The 18,240-nt window shown below is 40.3% G+C and overlaps 1 protein-coding gene across 4 annotated transcripts in view; it reads right to left on the reverse strand.

The window, feature by feature from the left end:
- Positions 1–18,240, reverse strand: part of grb10b (growth factor receptor-bound protein 10b) — a 70,080-nt gene that overhangs the window by 23,514 nt on the left and 28,326 nt on the right. For all 4 annotated transcript variants that reach the window (XM_044359678.1, XM_044359679.1, XM_044359676.1 and 1 more), the window contains exons 4-5: positions 13,173–13,476; positions 10,641–10,785 (exon numbers count right to left, since the gene is read on the reverse strand). In XM_044359678.1, coding sequence (XP_044215613.1) covers positions 10,641–10,785; positions 13,173–13,476 — 449 coding nt within the window. The remainder of the gene's footprint in view (positions 1–10,640; positions 10,786–13,172; positions 13,477–18,240) is intronic.

Genomic DNA, 18,240 nt, shown 5'->3' on the forward strand with positions numbered 1-18,240 from the left:
AGTTCTGTACAAACTGTCCCCAATAACTATGAGTTTTCTCTGGAGATGCCAAGATCACACTCTCTTCTGTCTGTCACTCTCTCTCTCTTTATCTCTCTCCTGACACAAATCCAAATGCCAGCTCTGTGAGTCAGGTCGCTTGTCTTGTCTTTGTCTCCTAATTCCTCTGATGGGAGTCTTTTAGCAATCAAACTTGGCCCTCAATATAAAGCTGAGGGTCATAGCTATGAGGTGTAACTTCACTTTTTTCTCTCTCCTTCTTTTGCCTGTTTCCTGTCTGATTTTTTTTAAACTTAAAATAAAAAAGGGCTTTTCCATCCTCCTTGTTATTCTTTAAAGGTTTTGTGACAAATAAGGAGAAAAAAAAACATTAGCAAGATGAACATTTCCTCTCTTTTCCCTCTCATCTTTGTCTGAGCTTTTTACCTTGACTTGTTTCTCCTTGATTTGAATCCAAAAATAGTTGCACTTTAACATATGTTAACGTCTGTAGTAATCTAATTAATTTGTTGAATGATACAGAAGTACTTTCAAACTTTCTAAAAGAATGAACACATTGATAGCAGATAATTAATTAGTTTCCTGTTGTACATGCTTGATGAGTAACGCAGTAACAAAATAATCAAATAAAAAGGTACTAATTATTGCTGTTTTTAAAAGCTTTTTCATTTCTCATTATCATCCTTCCTATTTCTTCACTCCTTTTCACAGCAGTTGCTTCAGAAATCTGAGCTGTCCTACTTTCCCTGAGAGAGAGAGAGAGAGACGGAGACAGAGGGAAGGCAGAGAGAGAGAGAGAGAGAGATGCAGTCTCCATGACCTACATGAGTCCAGCAGCTCTGCTCAGCTTTGGCCAGATGAAATGCCTACAGGCAGCAACACATTGCTCTCTTTGTGAAACACATGGACACACACAAACCCAGACACAAGTATATACACTTGTACTCACGCACACATGGGGGTACATGAGCAGGCACGCACACAAAAACACAAAGAAAATATTGCACTAAAAAGGTGTTTTACAAAGCTTCTTTTTCAAATGTGTGACCTTAGCAAAGTTTGTTGTCGTAAACTAATAGTTATTATAATATTCTGACATCTAAACTAACCATTAGTTAGCCAAAGGTAGATAAATGCACAAGTGCACACAGGATACTCTGACAATCTTACAAAGACAGAGACAGAGCAGCGAGCGAACGCTATCAGGGATTCCCATTAGCTGCAGGAGTAATGGGATCTCGCCCTATTAGCTGGGTGAAAGTTGTAGCTTCTAATCTTACACTGCCTGCCTACTGGGACAAGGAATGGAGGATGGGCCGTTAAAGGTGCATCGTCCCTCAATGTCTGGGTGGTCCAGTCATGCTCCCAAGAAAAGACATTTATTTAATTTAACTATATACAGGATTATTTATTAATAATGTTCTAATATTTAAGGCTTTTGGTTTCCTACCATTACCTTGATGAAGAATTTAACATGCTCAGAATAGGATTCCCTCATTAATATATCACTGGAAAATGAACTGTGATGACATAATTCAATGCCGGGCAGTATCTAGTAGCTGCCCGTCAGACTGCCTATGCTTCATTTCCCATCACACATCTGGAATTGTACTGTATTAATCAGTTTTCCAATCTTTTTGGCTTGTGACGCAGGACCAAAGCTGGAGTGCAGGACCAAACAAGTTCACCCAATGCTGATTAAGCCTATCATTTCCAGGTAAATCTCTCTGTATTTTGCAATCTGTGGTGAAATTCCTACTAAGGCACTGGTAGTGATGTGTTTACATCAGCCAAAAATGCCACAATTTCCACTGGCTGAGCTGGCTAACTTCCTGTTTAGCCCTCCGCTAACTTGAGGGATAAAACAATTTAATCATGCGGCTGTTCCTGACTTTCCAAATGTTATTGGACTGAATGGATCACATTATGATAATGAAATGAGTCGTTTTGCAGGGGTTGTGATGCTCAAAACAATTTATCCACCGTTTTACAGCCGCAACAGTAGCAACATGCACCAGCTCACACATATACTAATACAACTGTAGTTAACTTCTATTTACTCTCACTGCCAGAAGGGGGAGACAAAAGCTCTGCACTGCAGGTTTAAAAAAAACATGTCTCAAATGTCACCATGCTACCCCTCATCACCCATTGCGTGATTTTTCACCTTTGTTTTAGTTAAACATTACTTGTGAAGATTAGATTTAAGTCTGAAAAGTTTAATAGTTTAAATATGTTTTACTTCTTCTCTACTACCAGATTTATCTTGTGACTCTTTTTGGGGGTCCTAAACCCCAGGTTGGGAACCACTGATTTAGGCCACCTGAACTACGGCTTCCGCGTTTTTGCACAGCTTAGTTCACCACACTCAAATCTCTTGAAATTGGGTCACAATTGTGGGTGTTATGGTCTTTCTTGCAGCAACATGTTTGACAGCAAGTTTTTGAGATATTTTTTGTAAAGCTATATGTTTTTTCTTTTCCCAGGGTCACCATGCTGCTGCAGTGTTTCTATTATGTACTATAGCAACCTGTGACTAATCATTTGTTAAAGAGCATAATCGTATCAGCGAGTCTCTGTTGATGGTGTTGTACTATTTAAGCAGTGACAGCGTATGTTTTAATGCATAATCACTACAGTTGGAATTTATTTAGACTGCAGGCTATCATGTTGTGTTCATTATCACATGCAGTTTTCTGCTACAGTGTAGGCGCTGGATGTTAGCTGCAGATGGCTTTAGTGTTTGCAGTGATGTCGACCTATTTTTTTTACTGGAAGCATGTAAGGTAATTTAGCATGTAAGGATAATTTTATGCCAATACAGTATTTTGTGTCAAAGAGTTGGTCATAAAATAAGTTCCTCTTAGATTGTCTTCATGGTGCTGGAACTTTTTTGCAACAATGTGTGGCTCACAGTATCTCACTCATTATCTAAGCAACGGAGTCAGCAATATTCAAATTCACAAACAAATTTTCACATAACCACAACGGTCTTTATGCATGAGCTATGAGATGTTGATATTTTACAAAGTGGCTTTGTCCAATGCCAATGTTGAATTCTTATTTATTTAAACAGAGCCATTACTCAGACTAATCATGCAGGCCTATACCTTATTATTCAACAACAGGCCATGTGTTTGTGTGCATGTGTGTCTCTGTGGCAGTAGCAAGTTTAGCTAGCAGGTCGAGGCATGTTTCCATTTAGCAGCGGGGGATAAATATGGCCCCGACACATGAGATGTTCCAGACTCAACCACAACCTGCCTGGCTCTCTTCCGGGTAGCATTTGTTCAACAGCAGCCAAACAATTTGTATTTCACAGTACTGAACGCTGCAAATCCACTCAGTCACTCAATGCATTTATGTACCTGCATATGTTGGCGTGTGTGTGTCTGCGTGATAGTGAGAAAGAGAGCAGGGACAGGTATGCTGACAAAGCCTTACTGTACTGCCTGCATGCTCTCTTTACCTCTGCCACAACGAGCATCAGATAACATGCAAGTGTGTGTGTGTGTGTGTGTGTGTGTGTGTGTGTGTGTGTGTATGGTCTGACTTAGCCTACCTTTGGGGACACATTTCAGACTCAAGACCAGTTAATTGGGGACAGCTTGTCCACTTGGGGACAAAAGCCATGTCCCCAATTGGGAAAAAGCTGATTTTTGGGTCAGTGGTTAAGGTTAGGGTTAGTTTCAGGTTAGAGTAAGGGTTAGGCAAGTAGTGGTTATGATTAGGGTTAGAGTCTCCAGGAAATGAATGTAAGTCTATGTAATGTCCCCAAAAGTGACTTAAGTAAACATGATAGAGAGAGAGAGAAAGAGAGTGTGAGTTTGTGTGAGTTTGTGTGTGTGTGTGTGTGTGTGTGTGTGTGTGTGTGTGTGTGTGTGTGTGTGTGTGTGTGTGTGTGTGCTTTGGGCTCAGAGACTAGATGTAATGTTAGGAATAATGAGGCCAACAGGCAGGCATGCATCAAATATACACACATGGATGCACACATGCACAAGCTCAATAAAGCATCCAGTTTGAGCGCATTATTTATATTCACATCAGTTACAAATAATCACAAAGACGTAAACAACCCAAGTGGCATAAACAGTACAAATCACACACATGCACACGCACACCACAAACTAACTAAACGTGACTAGCCGGTGATTATAAAATAGAGCAAGTGTCTGTGTGTGTATGTGTGTGTTCCATGTTTCACTTTAAGATCCATTTAAAAGCAGGCTGGCTGTTGGAAGAGTGAGCCAGCAGATTTCTGGCGCTGTGTCACTTTGATCTCCGCACAGTGCGGCCTGCAGAACACATCAGTGCTACAATGAGAAGCAGAGCGCACACACATAAACATACTACCAGATGCACACCAACTCACAAGTATCCCCGCTTGTAAAGACCAACATACATACATTAGGAAACACACACATGCACACATTATACCGAACCTCCCCACAAACACTTTCTTACCTTTACATACGCACACACTTATGCACACACACCCTCAGACGTTCCCACACATGGAGGCCAACAGTTTGGGCATCGACAGCATTCCATTCTGCTGTTGCGTTTACAGTGGAAAAATCTGCTCTTTGACCCGGAGTATTTCCAACATTTCCAACTGGAAGGAGGCAGCCAGGGAATGCCATGCTTCAGCGCTAAGAGAGCGAGAGGAGGGATGGATCGATGCCCATCACTTGTACCGGGTGTTTCTAGTTTAGTAAATCCTGCTGCCCTCTTTACAGAGAATGGATGCTTCAAGTATTCATTGTGTAAAAACTGTTTTGTTAAGTCGATAAACCACTGGTACTTTGAAGCACTTTACTGTGAAGTGACTTCACTCTTTAAAGCTGCTCTAGTCGATATTTTTATATTAAAGGACGGGTTCACAATTCTTCAAATCTGATTTAAAATAATAGTCAGGTGCCCAAATGATGATTGAAATAGGGTTTTCTTGCTGTAATCATTCCTCCTGTTCATACTGGCCATTAGAAGATCCCTTAATAATGCACTTACAATGTAAGTGAAGGGGGTCAAAATCCACAGTCCTCCTTCCTTGCAAAAATGGATTTAAAAGTTTATCTAAAGCTAATATGAAGCTTCAGCCATCCAAATTAGTGAAATCAAGTTTTCAAGTTCAAAGACTTTTAAAGTCCAGTTTAGTGCCAAAGTCCCTGTTTTTGTTACTATACTTCTACCACAGCTCAACAGGGAAACACTGTCTGAAATAGAAAGAGGAAATTCTATGCTAAAAAGAATGTAAATGTGGCAGATATCCACTGGATATGACTAACTCAGTCTGTTGAAGCCTCATATAAGCTTCAGATAAACTTTTAAATGCATTTTTTCACAAAATGATTGTGTGGACACACTGTAGATTTTGGCCCCCATCACTTCTATTGAAAGCACATCTGAAGGGGATCTTTTAATAGTCAGTATGAACAGTAGGGAAAGATTATAGCATTGAAAAATTGTGAACATATCCTTAACAAAAGGATCAAGTGACTCTGTATAATGTGAAAGGTTAGTAACATACCCATAAGGAGTTATTTGAGTGAGCATATGCAGCATTCATATTCTCCAGCATCTCAGAAGTAATGATGATATTTAAGATCTTTTAAGTGTGTGATTATCATACTTGATTTAATTCATGTTCAGTATTACACAATCCTCACACAGTTATGCATTTAGGTCGCTTGAGTTCTACAAAAACTGAAATGGAGGTTGCCAACATGATGAGCTCATCGTGTCATTTATACTTCAGTACATTACACGTGATACTGACAGCATTCACAAAAAGCTATTTTGATAAGTATGTGTCACAGCTTTGAAAACTTCCTGGATCAACTAGAGGCACAGTTGTGGTGACAGAGAGAGAGAGAGAGAGACAGAGAGAGGTGAGGAAAAGTAAGATGAGGTGGAAAAACACCACCATCATTGAAGTAATTTTAATCATCTCTTGAGGGATACCGTAGCACAGCAGATTCCAAGAATATGATCCAGATAAGAATTAGACAGAAAAGGATACTTAGAAAGACCTCAGCTGCTGAACATACTGAAAATACAGAAAATGAAGAAGCATAGTGTGTTACAGCTGATTAGAGCCGTTATAGGAAACAAATATGTAAGAATGTGTGTAGGTGTGTAGAAATGTATTCTATATATTTATACTCTGTGATTTACAAATAGAGGCAAAACCTACAGAGGTATGTGCAGCACATGCAGATTCGCTTTTCACCATCAAATGATAGATGGAAGCAGCACGCACACATCACTGCGAACATGCAGTATTATTTATGTTCAAAAGATATGTATAGAATGCTTATGTATGTACACAGTGCATCCTGTATCCTGAATATGATAATGTGCTGCACATATCTCTGTACATGTGGAATTATACTATAAATAGGTGCTTAACCCTGAACATCTTTGCACACTTAGCTGTATCTACTTTCAAATGCTGCAAACGCATAATGTAAACAAGTACAATATTTGCACAACCCTGGACATATTTATATAATGTATTTCTCCTACTGTAAAATGGTGATTTGATTGTTAATGCTACAAAGCATTAAGAGATGCTAGATAGATACAGAAAACTGCATGATACAAACAGCGGAATCATTAATTCATATTAAAACTAGTGCAACCGGACATGCTGGCACTGAGCACCAACAGCCCATTTGCTAGCATTAATAAACAGTGCCAACCCCACCTCCACTGCTCGTCTGGCACTACGCGCTATTTTAGGCCTCTTACTTCACCATGTGTGAATAAGTATTCATCGAGTGAGCTAAATTGTTACTGGACACACTGCACAGTACTCCTGCCTACCAAAAGGTCAACTGGAATATGAACTGAACTAAAAGTTAGGGGGAGAGGACAAAGAGGTGGAGGGATGACAGAGAAACACTTGTGACAGACGGAAAGATAAACACTGACATACTGTTCAAGACACACAGAGATAGACAGACCAACAGAAAGATAATGAGACACAGACCAGAGAGGCAAAGACAGGCCGTGGGGATCCTGCCATACCATAGAGCACAGTGAGCTACAGGACATCCAGTCCAAGTACAGTAAATCCAACAAAATCTGGCAACCCAGTGATCAAATCAGTGTTCCCACACTAGAACGACTGGGGCAGCGATGGGAACACAGTGTCCAAGTAAGTACATAACAGCACTCTCTATTGCACTACGGAGCACAGACTGTCAAAACCTAGACTGAGAAAATTAATGGATATACTGGCTAACTGCCTTGCATTCACAGGCTTCTTATAGGTTTTTCCATTGCACGACATGGATTACACAGGCCAGGATCCTAGTATTTTCTTAAGTGTAGAGTGGTTGTAATACCTGCTTTTTGGCCCATTAGCTGTACCCACATTCTGTCTGTAGTAATCCTTAGCAGGCATAGGAAGTCAGTTAAATAAGGATATGTGACCATCTGTGCACACTTTGACACATACCAAACTGGACTGGCACCATTACTCATAGATGGCAGCTTCCTAGTATGATGTCATTAACTATCCTGTAGCACCAAAACGGAAATGTGTTTATTCCAACTTAGCCTTAAAAGTTTCTATGATGCTTCACTTCAGAACAGCAGCTTAATCCTTAAATTTGGCACATCTGGACAGTACAAACCAAAACATTATTTAATATGCTCTTTATTTCTATTCATTTAAAATCACTCAACATACTGCAAATCTATTTTAGATTTTCCCCTTTAAGAGTGCACAGCTAAGAAGACAAGCTGGCGAGAGGAGGGTTAGGAGTGGAGAAATGGAGGGAGACAGGAGGGAGAGGAGAGTGGAGGAAAGTGAGGTAATTGGGAATCATATGGCCATGTCAAACAGCTTGCCCAGTGATTCCTGACAGCCCTGCGCTGCATCCTCATGCCTCCTGCACGGAGGCCAAGGAGTGAGCTAAGGAGGAAAAGAGGGACAGAAGTACGAGTCTGTCAGAGAGCGCCCCGGAGGTCGGAAAATTCAGTAAACTAAACAGAAAAACTTCTCAACAGCAAGCTGGCTGACTGGACTGGATGTTTGGAGGGCAGGGAGAAGGGTAGATAGAGACAGACTGACAAAAAAATGGAACAAAAAAAGAGCACATATGGTTAAAATGATTAAGGTCAGGGGTCGTGGTGAGTGGGCTGGGAGCAATAATTTACCTGCTCACCATCCCTCTTGTCAAACCCTGATCGGATCACCCACTCCTCCTCTGAACCACTCACAAGGGAGAAATTATGTGTTTGCGAGAAAGCAATGTTACTGCTGTTCCCCACGCCTCCGAAGCTGGAACCCAGCCGCACATGTGTGTGATGAGACGGCTCTGCGGGAGGCTTTTTTCAGTGGAAAGGTGCTGAATTGAATTTCCACTGAGGAACAACCACAATGAGAAATACTTTCCATTGCCATCAACAATGGACAGACACTGCCAATGCTGTAAATAGTTTACAGAACTCACAAAGACAAACAGGCAGACTTGAGTGCAAACACACAAACACACATGCATCTAAAAAACAAATAGACCCATAGGCATGGATGGGTGCACAGCACACTCACACAAGTTTACACGAGTGCGTGCACAGTAAACACACACAAGGAATTCAATTTTCCACGGCTCTTTCTCAGAATTATTGCATAAGTTTGGCGGTCCATGCAAAACAAAAGCAGTAAAATCTTTGTTTCCCCCTATATCTATACAGTTTACCTTTACAGGCGCGTTTAAGATTTAGTACATTTAGTGAGCAGATGTATGGCAACGCTTCAACGAATGATGTAAAACTTATTTTCTACACTCTATGCTTGTATTCTTACTTTTTAATATGATTTAAAACTCTTGTGACTCAACTCCATTAAAAAATGGTCAAAGCTTTCTTGCATGACACACATTTTATGATGAAATGAAAACTGCACATCTTCAAAAAAACAGTAAAGCAATGGAGTATCTGCTCACTGGAACACTTATTTTCAGGTCTCCTCAGTATGACAGAAGAAAACAGAAATGTTATATTGAAATGATGCTAGGTAGAGCACTACATAAATGCTCTCTGCTCCATTAATCGAGAGGCCATGAGGCCATGACTGCAATCAATGTCAAAGGCAGAGTTAGTGGTTCCAGACAGAGCGGAGTAGCTCAAAAAAGCAAAGCTGGTCAGACCTGGATCAGCTTTACAGATCACCTACGCACACTTTTACCGGTATTTCATCGTCTGATTACTTTAAAATCACAGAAATATATTAACCTCTGCTGCTAATCTACAACTCCCCCGCACCTCCGCCAATCCCCCGCACCATTTCCTGGTCTATACAGCGCTCTTAAAAGGCCGTCTGGGAATTCAAAAACAACAACATTCCCGTCCCGAGCAGGTCACTCAGTCTAATAAATTGGTTTCTGAATATTTACCAGACATGCCTGCTTTACTTATACAGCAGCCAAAGTTATGTCACAGCTAGTAATTCAAAGTCAAACTCATAACCATTTAGTGAGACATTAATTTTTGACCTATTTACCTTACAAACTAAGATTTGCCATGCAGTGCTGAATTTATGCCACAGCTAGTAATTCAAATCTACCACATTCCCACACAGAAAGAAACAGCTTTCCCACTCATGAAGACTTAGAATGAAATTTAATCTTCCAAGGCTTAGTCCAACATTAACCATTTAGAGCTTTATTTATGTCACAGATGGTAATTCAAATCCACAACTTCCCAACTTCTCAAACACTTACTGGATTCCACAGGTTTCTCAATGCATAGAGTGATTTATGAGCTGATGTGTGAGAAAGCAAAGCTGGTCATATTAAACTCAGACTATGATCTGGTATCATGAGAGCCATGACCAGAACAGGCTAGGATCATGGCCAGGCAGAGTATTTATGAGAAATAGTCCGCCCTCACATTACTGTAAACTGGCATGTTACTGTAACCAGCATTGGCTGGCCCCATATGAAGATCATTAATGGTGCAAGATGGAGAGACTCTGACTTCCAGGAATAGACACACCAGTCCCTAAATCTTTGTCAATGCATGAGCACACAAATGTAAACAGGCACAGGCAGATGCACAGAAATGTATCCAAGTACACATGCACACACACGCTCTCTCAGTCTCCTCCTCCAATCTCCACCTCATTCTTTTTTTTTTTTCAAACAAAGCCACAAACCCTTTGGAGCACACACATGTACTGTACAAATCAGTGCCATCACATGCAAGCAATCAACATGCCTCAGATGAGCAAAACACGGGGCAGATGTAGGGCAGGAAAATTCCTAAATGCTTATGTCCAACACACAGTTGACCACTATGATATTCAAATTATGCATCCTTCAAAACAAGAAACTTGAGTCACACAGACTTCAGTTATATATAAGTAAATATATAAGTAAATCAAAATCTGCTCTGTTTTACTGCAGATGTCTCATATCCTGTTTTTCAAAGGATTGAGCATCCAAGAAGGTCATACTGTATGTAGATAATGTTTTGCATCCACATCCACCACATCAAATTATAACGCAGAGCTAAATATTAAACCCACATGAAAGCCCTGCTGGGAAAACTAAACTGGGTTTCCGAAAAGAGATGAAGTTTCAACAGCGTGACGCTGGTGTCGCTGTCTTTGTGGGATTTTGACTTACATATTTGCCAGTAGAGGGTTCTCCAGGAGGTAGGGACCCAGGACTGAGGACAGGTGAACTTGCTGGACTGCAGAGCTCAGGAAAGGGATTCGGGATGGCCGGGAGAGATGATGTCCTCAGCTGCTGCTCCTCCTCCTGCAGCCGCCTGGAAGATGGAAAATGGACAAAGAAACAGTGATGCTGTGGTGGTGAAGAGTGGCCTGATGCTGTGAACATGCTTTGTGGTATTGCCTTGTGTTCACTACATATAAGAGCAAAAATATTAACTGAAGTCTGAGGTCATGACCTGGGACAGCCTCTGAAATAGATATAGCTATGGGAGAACTTTGAGATGAAACCCGCTGACACAGAGGAGGAGAGAGTTAGAATTAATAAAGCATTGCTGTACAGTAGCCAGGCTCATGTCTGTTTCTGTCTGATCTACCCATAATGAATAGTCTCCCAGCAAGTGGAAATCACAGACCCATATAGCCTGCTAGCTAATTTTTTTTGCAATATTTATCACGCATCAATATTGAATCAAGACATCACTTTAAAGCAGTTTTTAAATTAGGCGCACACAGTGTACGCTTGTGGCTCAACAGAGGAATGATGATTTGACAGTTGATCATAACTTTTCATTTGATCTTTTTTTTTAAAAGTGGGCAGACAAGTTAGTGAATAGCAAGTTCAGATAATCATTGTAGATGACTCTTTTTTCTTAGTCTCTTTCTCCCGGTCTCTGTCAAACTCCGTCTCTCTGTAGAACCCAGCGAGTTCAAAAGGGAACGGGTCTTTTGATGTCGTCCCATCTGAGCTTGAGAACAGGGTTATCTAGAGGTCAGCTCTGAATAATAAGAACTTCAGGGCCTGGGTCTGTGAGTGTGTTTGAGAGAGAGAGAAACAGACAGAATACTCCATTACCTGATCATCTCTTTTTCTGTCAAATTCTCCAGAGAAAGATTATGATAAGAGAAGACACCAGCTCTGCTGTGAATGTGTGTTTATGTACTGTATGTATTTATGTATATATGTATGTATGTATGTATGTGTATGTGTGTGTGTGTGTGTGTGTGTGTGTGTGTGTGTGTGTGTGTGTGTGTGTGTGAGTGTTTGTGTGCGCATACTCACTTGTGAATGCATATAATAACAGCCTTAGGGAGATTATGGGGTTACAACTCTTTAAATTGAGAGGGACATTTGCACTTGGTACTAAAATAAACGAGTTTTACCTTTCTTCTTCTGCTGGTGTAGTTTGAGACAAAGAGGGAGTGACAAGGAGGAACGGGTCATTCCAGGGCTACAGATAGGGAGCGGGGAGGAGACGTTGTGCCCAATTATTGAGAGGGTGTGTACGGATGATAGTGTACAATGAAAGGCTTCTTGTACAAAGTAGAGAGAAGAAGAAGAGATAGTTGGAGCTCAGCATGTGGACTGTGTATGATTGTAAACTTGCACCAGTATGATTGTAGAGTTATTTAGATATTATTTACTGTAAATCTGTGTGGCTTCCCACATTTTTTGTTTAAGGTCTTATGTTTTGATTGCCTGAGATGTGTTTGAAGTCTCTGGAGAATACAAACACAGTTCAAAAACAGTTCATTCAAAGTTCCTTCAACCATGTGGTAAAGACATTCAAATAAGTTCGCAACTGGTTGTTATTTTCATCACTGAGTCATCTTCTGATTATGTTCTCAATTAATCATTTGCTCCATAGAAAAGTCAGAAAATGCAGAGCGCCCTAGTAGGTTACTGTGCATGCCACATGACCACAATGTCCCTGGTTCAATTCCTTGTTGCATGTCATACCCATCTCTCTCTCCGCTTTTTTGTCTGCCTCTTCACTGCCTACTATCCAATAAAGGCAAAAATGCCAAAAAAAGAATCTTGAAAAAAAAAAAAAATCAGAAAAATGCCCATCATAATTTCCCAAAGCCCGAGTTACAGTCTTCCAATTCATTGTTGTGGAGAAGCAGCAAATATTCACATCTAGAAGCTGGAACAAGTAATATTCTGCTTTTTTGTCAAAAAACAGTTGTTGATTAACTTTCTGTTGATCAACAAATCGATTAACTGACCAATCATTTTAACTTTGCATTCAATAAACACTTATGTGCTGACTAAAAATCAATTGTCACAGCTGTACTTTTGTGTCACTTTAGAAACACAGTGTATTTCCACGGTTCAAGAACTCAATGCTTGTCAGTAAATGCAAATCCAATTATCGTAACTGCGTGGCACAAAAGCTTGGTATTTGAATGGTGAATGGTTTGAATAATAATGACATACTGCTCCTAAACCTTGTATGTCAACATTGTCAGTGTGTTTCTCTCTTTGAAAGGTGCTGTTCCAAATGACTATGCCACTCTGCAGCCAAATCCACCGTATGTTTATGTATGTATTTCATGTGAGCCTGGACAGCTCCCTCTAGGGTTCAGTTGCCTTTCCTGCCCAGTGCCAGCCACACAACCCATCCAGCTAATCCAACTCAGCTGCTGAAGTGGACAAAAGAACATTTATAATAATGAAAGAATCTGCATTCACTACACCTACCTGACAGCGAGGATGTGCATGGGTTGTGACCGTCGGAGGCTTGTTTGGGGTGAGTCCGTGGACGAGGAGGAGGAGGAGGGAGGCTCTGGGGAGACGTGGCTTATCACGTGCGAGTGCTGGCCCTGCCGTGGATGGATGTGTTGTGTTTGATGATGATGATGGTGGTGGTGTTGGTGTGAGGAAGAGGTCTGTCCGTTGTGCAGTAGTGGGGTGGACTCTGTCTGCTGACCACTGCAGGTGGAGTACAGGCTCTCCAACGAGGAGTTCATATCATTCACCAGGGCCTCTAAATCGACGTCATCCTCTGGTAGAGTCAAACAGAAAGGAGAAACACATCACTAGTGGTAAATATTAAGAGAAACAGGAAGAAAAATGTCAAAATCCCTTAAATCAGGAGTGCAAGGTAGATGAGAGAGGTGGGTTTCATAACTGTTGGGGACAAATAAACAAACCTTAAAGAATGGTACGGAGCATATCACTAAAGCTGGACAGAAATTCAAACCCTAAACTATAGACACAAGCGGGGTCCAAGCACATAACTTGACATACATGTATTGTACAACTTACAACCCACAAGAGCCAACATGTGGCTGAAAACAGGATGATGCTCACACATAGGTTGCCATCCTAGATTTGTACTGGTGACCTCACAGTCACTGGTCATGTGTTTAGACCACTAGACCATAAGAACAACACAGCTGTTGTTGACAGCAATTGACACTAAACATTAACTGAGTTCTGCATAGAATCAGTAAAGTACTGCATTGAAGTCCATGAGAGTGAATAATCTATAAAACTTAACCATTATGAAATATTATGATTAGTATGTCATAGTAAAACTTATAAAAGAGTTAAATTTTAGCCTTAAATACCTGCTGAACAGCACAGGGAGTCAGGGGTTGAGAGAGGAGCAGTGCCAATCAGCACAGCAATCTGAACCCGAGACCTTGTGGTTCATGGTCAGCACCTTAACCCCTAGACTACCAGCTCGTCAACCAGATGTTTTTTGTTTGCACAATCTCAGAGTTGACTACAACGGAGATCTATTAGAATAGATACAGCTGAAGTTCAAATATTCACCAAAATTACAAATTTACAGATAAATAACTGAATGACAAATCTCATGATTGTGATCAACAATGAAATGTTTTCTGATATTTTCATGAAGTTTGATCACACTTTTGGCAGTTCAGGACATGTTGTTTGGATAGTGCATTACTCTAAAATATTTATTGCCACTGTGTCATAGATTTGAAACATATTTCAAAACTTTCTACAACATTTCATCACCAGACTCTAAACAATCTGTGACTCAGTTGGTAGCATTTGAACAAGTACTTTAGAAGTTTTGAGAGTTAAATGATTATACAGATTTTGAAATAGAGTGAGGGAATTCATAATTAAGCATTAGTTGCAGTGAAGCAAAGTTTCTTCACATATTGCGAGATGTGTTGCAAAAAGAATGAAGTCTCTAAGACCTCCTGGTGATTTTTGACAAGTTTCTGAAGTTTTGAGGGCTGCACTGCTAAAATTTTGAAAACTGGCTTATAAACCCCACAAACTGATCAATCATAACCAAATTACACCTCCTGACTGGCACATGACCTAATAAGAAATATAAAAAATAAAGTCATAAAAACTCATCTGCTTTGGTTTCAAACAGTTGAGGCTTGCAAAAAAAGAGGTAAAGTCCCTCAATATTGCTGGGACTTTCCCATTTCCATTTCAGTTTCTCTATCATTTCATTGCGGCCAGGATTGAACCCTTGACCTGACTATGCACCACCTTAATTCTAAGTAATACCAAAAAAAGAAGAACAAAAAAAACACAGGCATGCACAATACATAGACACACACACTGGTAACCAGTTCTGCCAGAGTGCTCAATCAGCAAGACTATCTTGACGACGTACATTGTGCTGCCTTGTGAGCCAAATCTCCAGGGATAACAGGTACAAGCACAAACCTGCCCGTAACACTTTTCAACTCTTGCCACTGGGGTTCACAGCAAAGGCATCACATTGTAAGTATCTGCTCTGAATTCACTGCATGTATCAAACATTCTGCTTTTAAAAGGTCTTTAAAGCAGGATGTGGAATTCTTTTTTAGAGAAGGAATCTATCTTTAAAGCCCTTGTGAAAACCTCTGAGCACATTTAAATTCATGAAGTGAATTTTTCAACTGAGTCATGGAGCACGTTGTATCAAAGTTTGAAGTGAGCTCAATTGAAGGGAAGCTCTTGTCTAACTGCTTCATGTAGTGAAAGTTTTATTCTCTGGGTAAACTGGGCTCCTAACTTTGCTCTTTCTAAATCACAATCTGCTGTGGTGGCTCGTCTTATAATTAATAATTCTTCATTATGAAAAAGAAATTGATCTTATGAATCCATCATCAAATCCTTGTATCCAGATCATACAACTCTACTGTAGCATGCAGATAAACCACTAGGGGGAGACAAGCTCTAATCATAAGGGCCAGGGGCTCTCAAACTCACAGGGTTCAGGTAAAAGAACCTAAAATAGATATTAGGACATGATCTCAAATTTAGATAACATTAATTACCATGAAGCACAATGAGAGAGGGCTTTTATGATTAGATATGGCTTAAGATAAAATCATATTACTATTTCCCTGTTGTTGCACACACTGTGATATTTCAATTTAATTGATTTCTATGTCTGATTTCTATCTATTTCTATTGTGAGTTTTGACTCTCTCTTTGGCCACACATTGTAATCCAGTGCTATAACCAGTGTATGACTCATGTGATTTCCCCACAGCTCAGCGTGCAGGACAGCTGACGGCTTGATGGTGTCATTAAGTAAGAGGGTCATGCCGCTCTAAAAAGTCCCACTGCTCGACAAAAAGCTTAGAAAATACTCTATTATTACTTTATTACCTTATCATTTAGAAGCCTAGCAAGAAATCACCGTCTTGTACAAGGAAACCAGCTAAAACGTTCCAGAGAGAACAACAGTGGGCACAGGTTATCATCCCTGGAAGCAGCAGCATAGCTTTGTCTCCAAAACTGATGGTCACAGCTACCTGCTGAGAGAGTAATGTGTAGTCATGTGTTTTCTTTGAGGAGCTTTTCCTGAAAAGGTATCAGGTAGCTGTATCACAGGTGCCTGTGAATTACTGGTGGTTAATCTGTAGGTATTAATAGCGACAGGTAAGCTGGAGCAGCTACTTATAGATCGCCTGGAGAGCTAAAGAGCTGCTGTATATACCACAGGACACAGGGTGCATACAAGGCCATACATAAGGCTAAGGACAGAGCAGGGCAAGCAAGCAATAATTTGTATTATTTTTAAGGACAGCACAGTCAAACGAATGCTGTGAGAGTAAACTACATCAAAAGTGAGCAAAATTCAAAAAATTACTTTTACCCTGAGCAAATCACATCCTCATCATCCATCATTCTCACTAGGTGAGACATGTACCCTCAAGCTAATGAGAGAAAATAACTTCCCTTGTAAACCTGACCTAGTTTGGCCTCTAGAGGGGATCAGCAGAACTGTTTGCATACAAAGAAACACAGCCCACAAACTCAGCATGGGATGTAGGATTTGTGCGTCATTATCAGTCATACGATTGCAATCACCTATGCATGTCACAATAAGAAAAACAAAGGTATGCGTCATACAGCCGGGTGTAATGCAGACAGATTGATGACACAGACAGCATGCAGGCAGGCACGCACGCACAGGATTTAAACTCATGAAGATTTGGACCAGGAAGCCAATTATGGTTGTTTTCTTTTGACAGAGAGTTCAGAAAATAGAAGTTATGCCAGCTACTCGGCCTTGGCAGGCAAAAGAGGGGACATAAACGCCTTTATTTATGCCCACCCAACACACGGCGGTCACGGCACGCCTGGCCTTACAATATTATAGCCATTAATTAGATCCTCTTAAAATATCAGAGCAGCTCAAGCAGCGGGGAGCACACGCAGCTACAGATGTAGACAGAGCTGTTGACAGTGAGAATTTGCAGCTGTGATACAGTTGCCTAATGGCCACAAACTTTGGCACCAAATACTGTGGCTACATGTTGACTGAAAAAAATGTTCCTGAGAGTATTTTAGTATGTAGCATAAATCTGTCCACAAAGTCTGAAACTAACATTGTGAACTGGTAGGATTTGTACTGGAGGTCACGCAACTTCTACTCCACAACCATGTGACAGGCAAAGGGGTTTACACAACAAAACAGAGACATATCAACAACAGCAAGTAAAATCTGACTGACAGCTAGATTTATATTAAAGTTCTATCCACCTCCAAGAGGGATCATTGTTGGGTTGTTGAGAATAGAGATTAAATGCACTGCTAACGCTGTGTAATAGAGATAAACACCGCCTTAACAAATCCTTCCTGTAAACAAATGTTAAGATGTGTGAATATCCTAAATCCTATCGTTCGAAAGACTGTGGATCCATGTGGAGGTGGTTTAATTTGTGGTTAATGTTTCATTAATGATTCATCAGATGATCTGTTTATTATTTTAATTTATCAGTTAATTATTTAGTCTATTAAATGCCAGAAAACAGTGAAATGATTTCCTGCGGTGGCGCCTAAGATGAAACTAACACCCTCACACAAGACAAATAAAAGTAGCAAATCCTCACAATTACCAAACTGGAACTAGGGGATGTTTGGCATTTTTGCTTGTAAAAAGATTTTTATTGAAATGCTTCAACTGAGGTTTAACATTAAAAGTGAAAACCTTTGTTTTAAAATTGGTCTTTATTCATTCCCAGTATTCTTTTTTTAGAACTTGGCTTGAGCTCCATTGTAGAAGTCAGTACCAAATATAAAACCCTGATGGGTTAAAGGATAACATTGTTATTACTGTTCTCATTTCCTCGTTGTTTCATTTCTCCCATGGCTTGTGTTCATTTACTTTGTTTAGCCCCCTCCCTTCTCCTCGATGAACCTATAATCGGTTAAATTGGGGGTAAAAATAGCCCAAGCTCCCTCTATTGTCTGAGCCACGCTAAATACAGTATTAACCAACTGTAAAACTAGTTAAGTCCGGCAAGAATCTGCATAAAAGCTGTTTTGAATA

The sequence above is a fragment of the Thunnus albacares genome, chromosome 8 (genome assembly GCF_914725855.1).
Source record: "Thunnus albacares chromosome 8, fThuAlb1.1, whole genome shotgun sequence".
Classification (NCBI taxonomy): Eukaryota; Metazoa; Chordata; class Actinopteri; order Scombriformes; family Scombridae; genus Thunnus; species Thunnus albacares.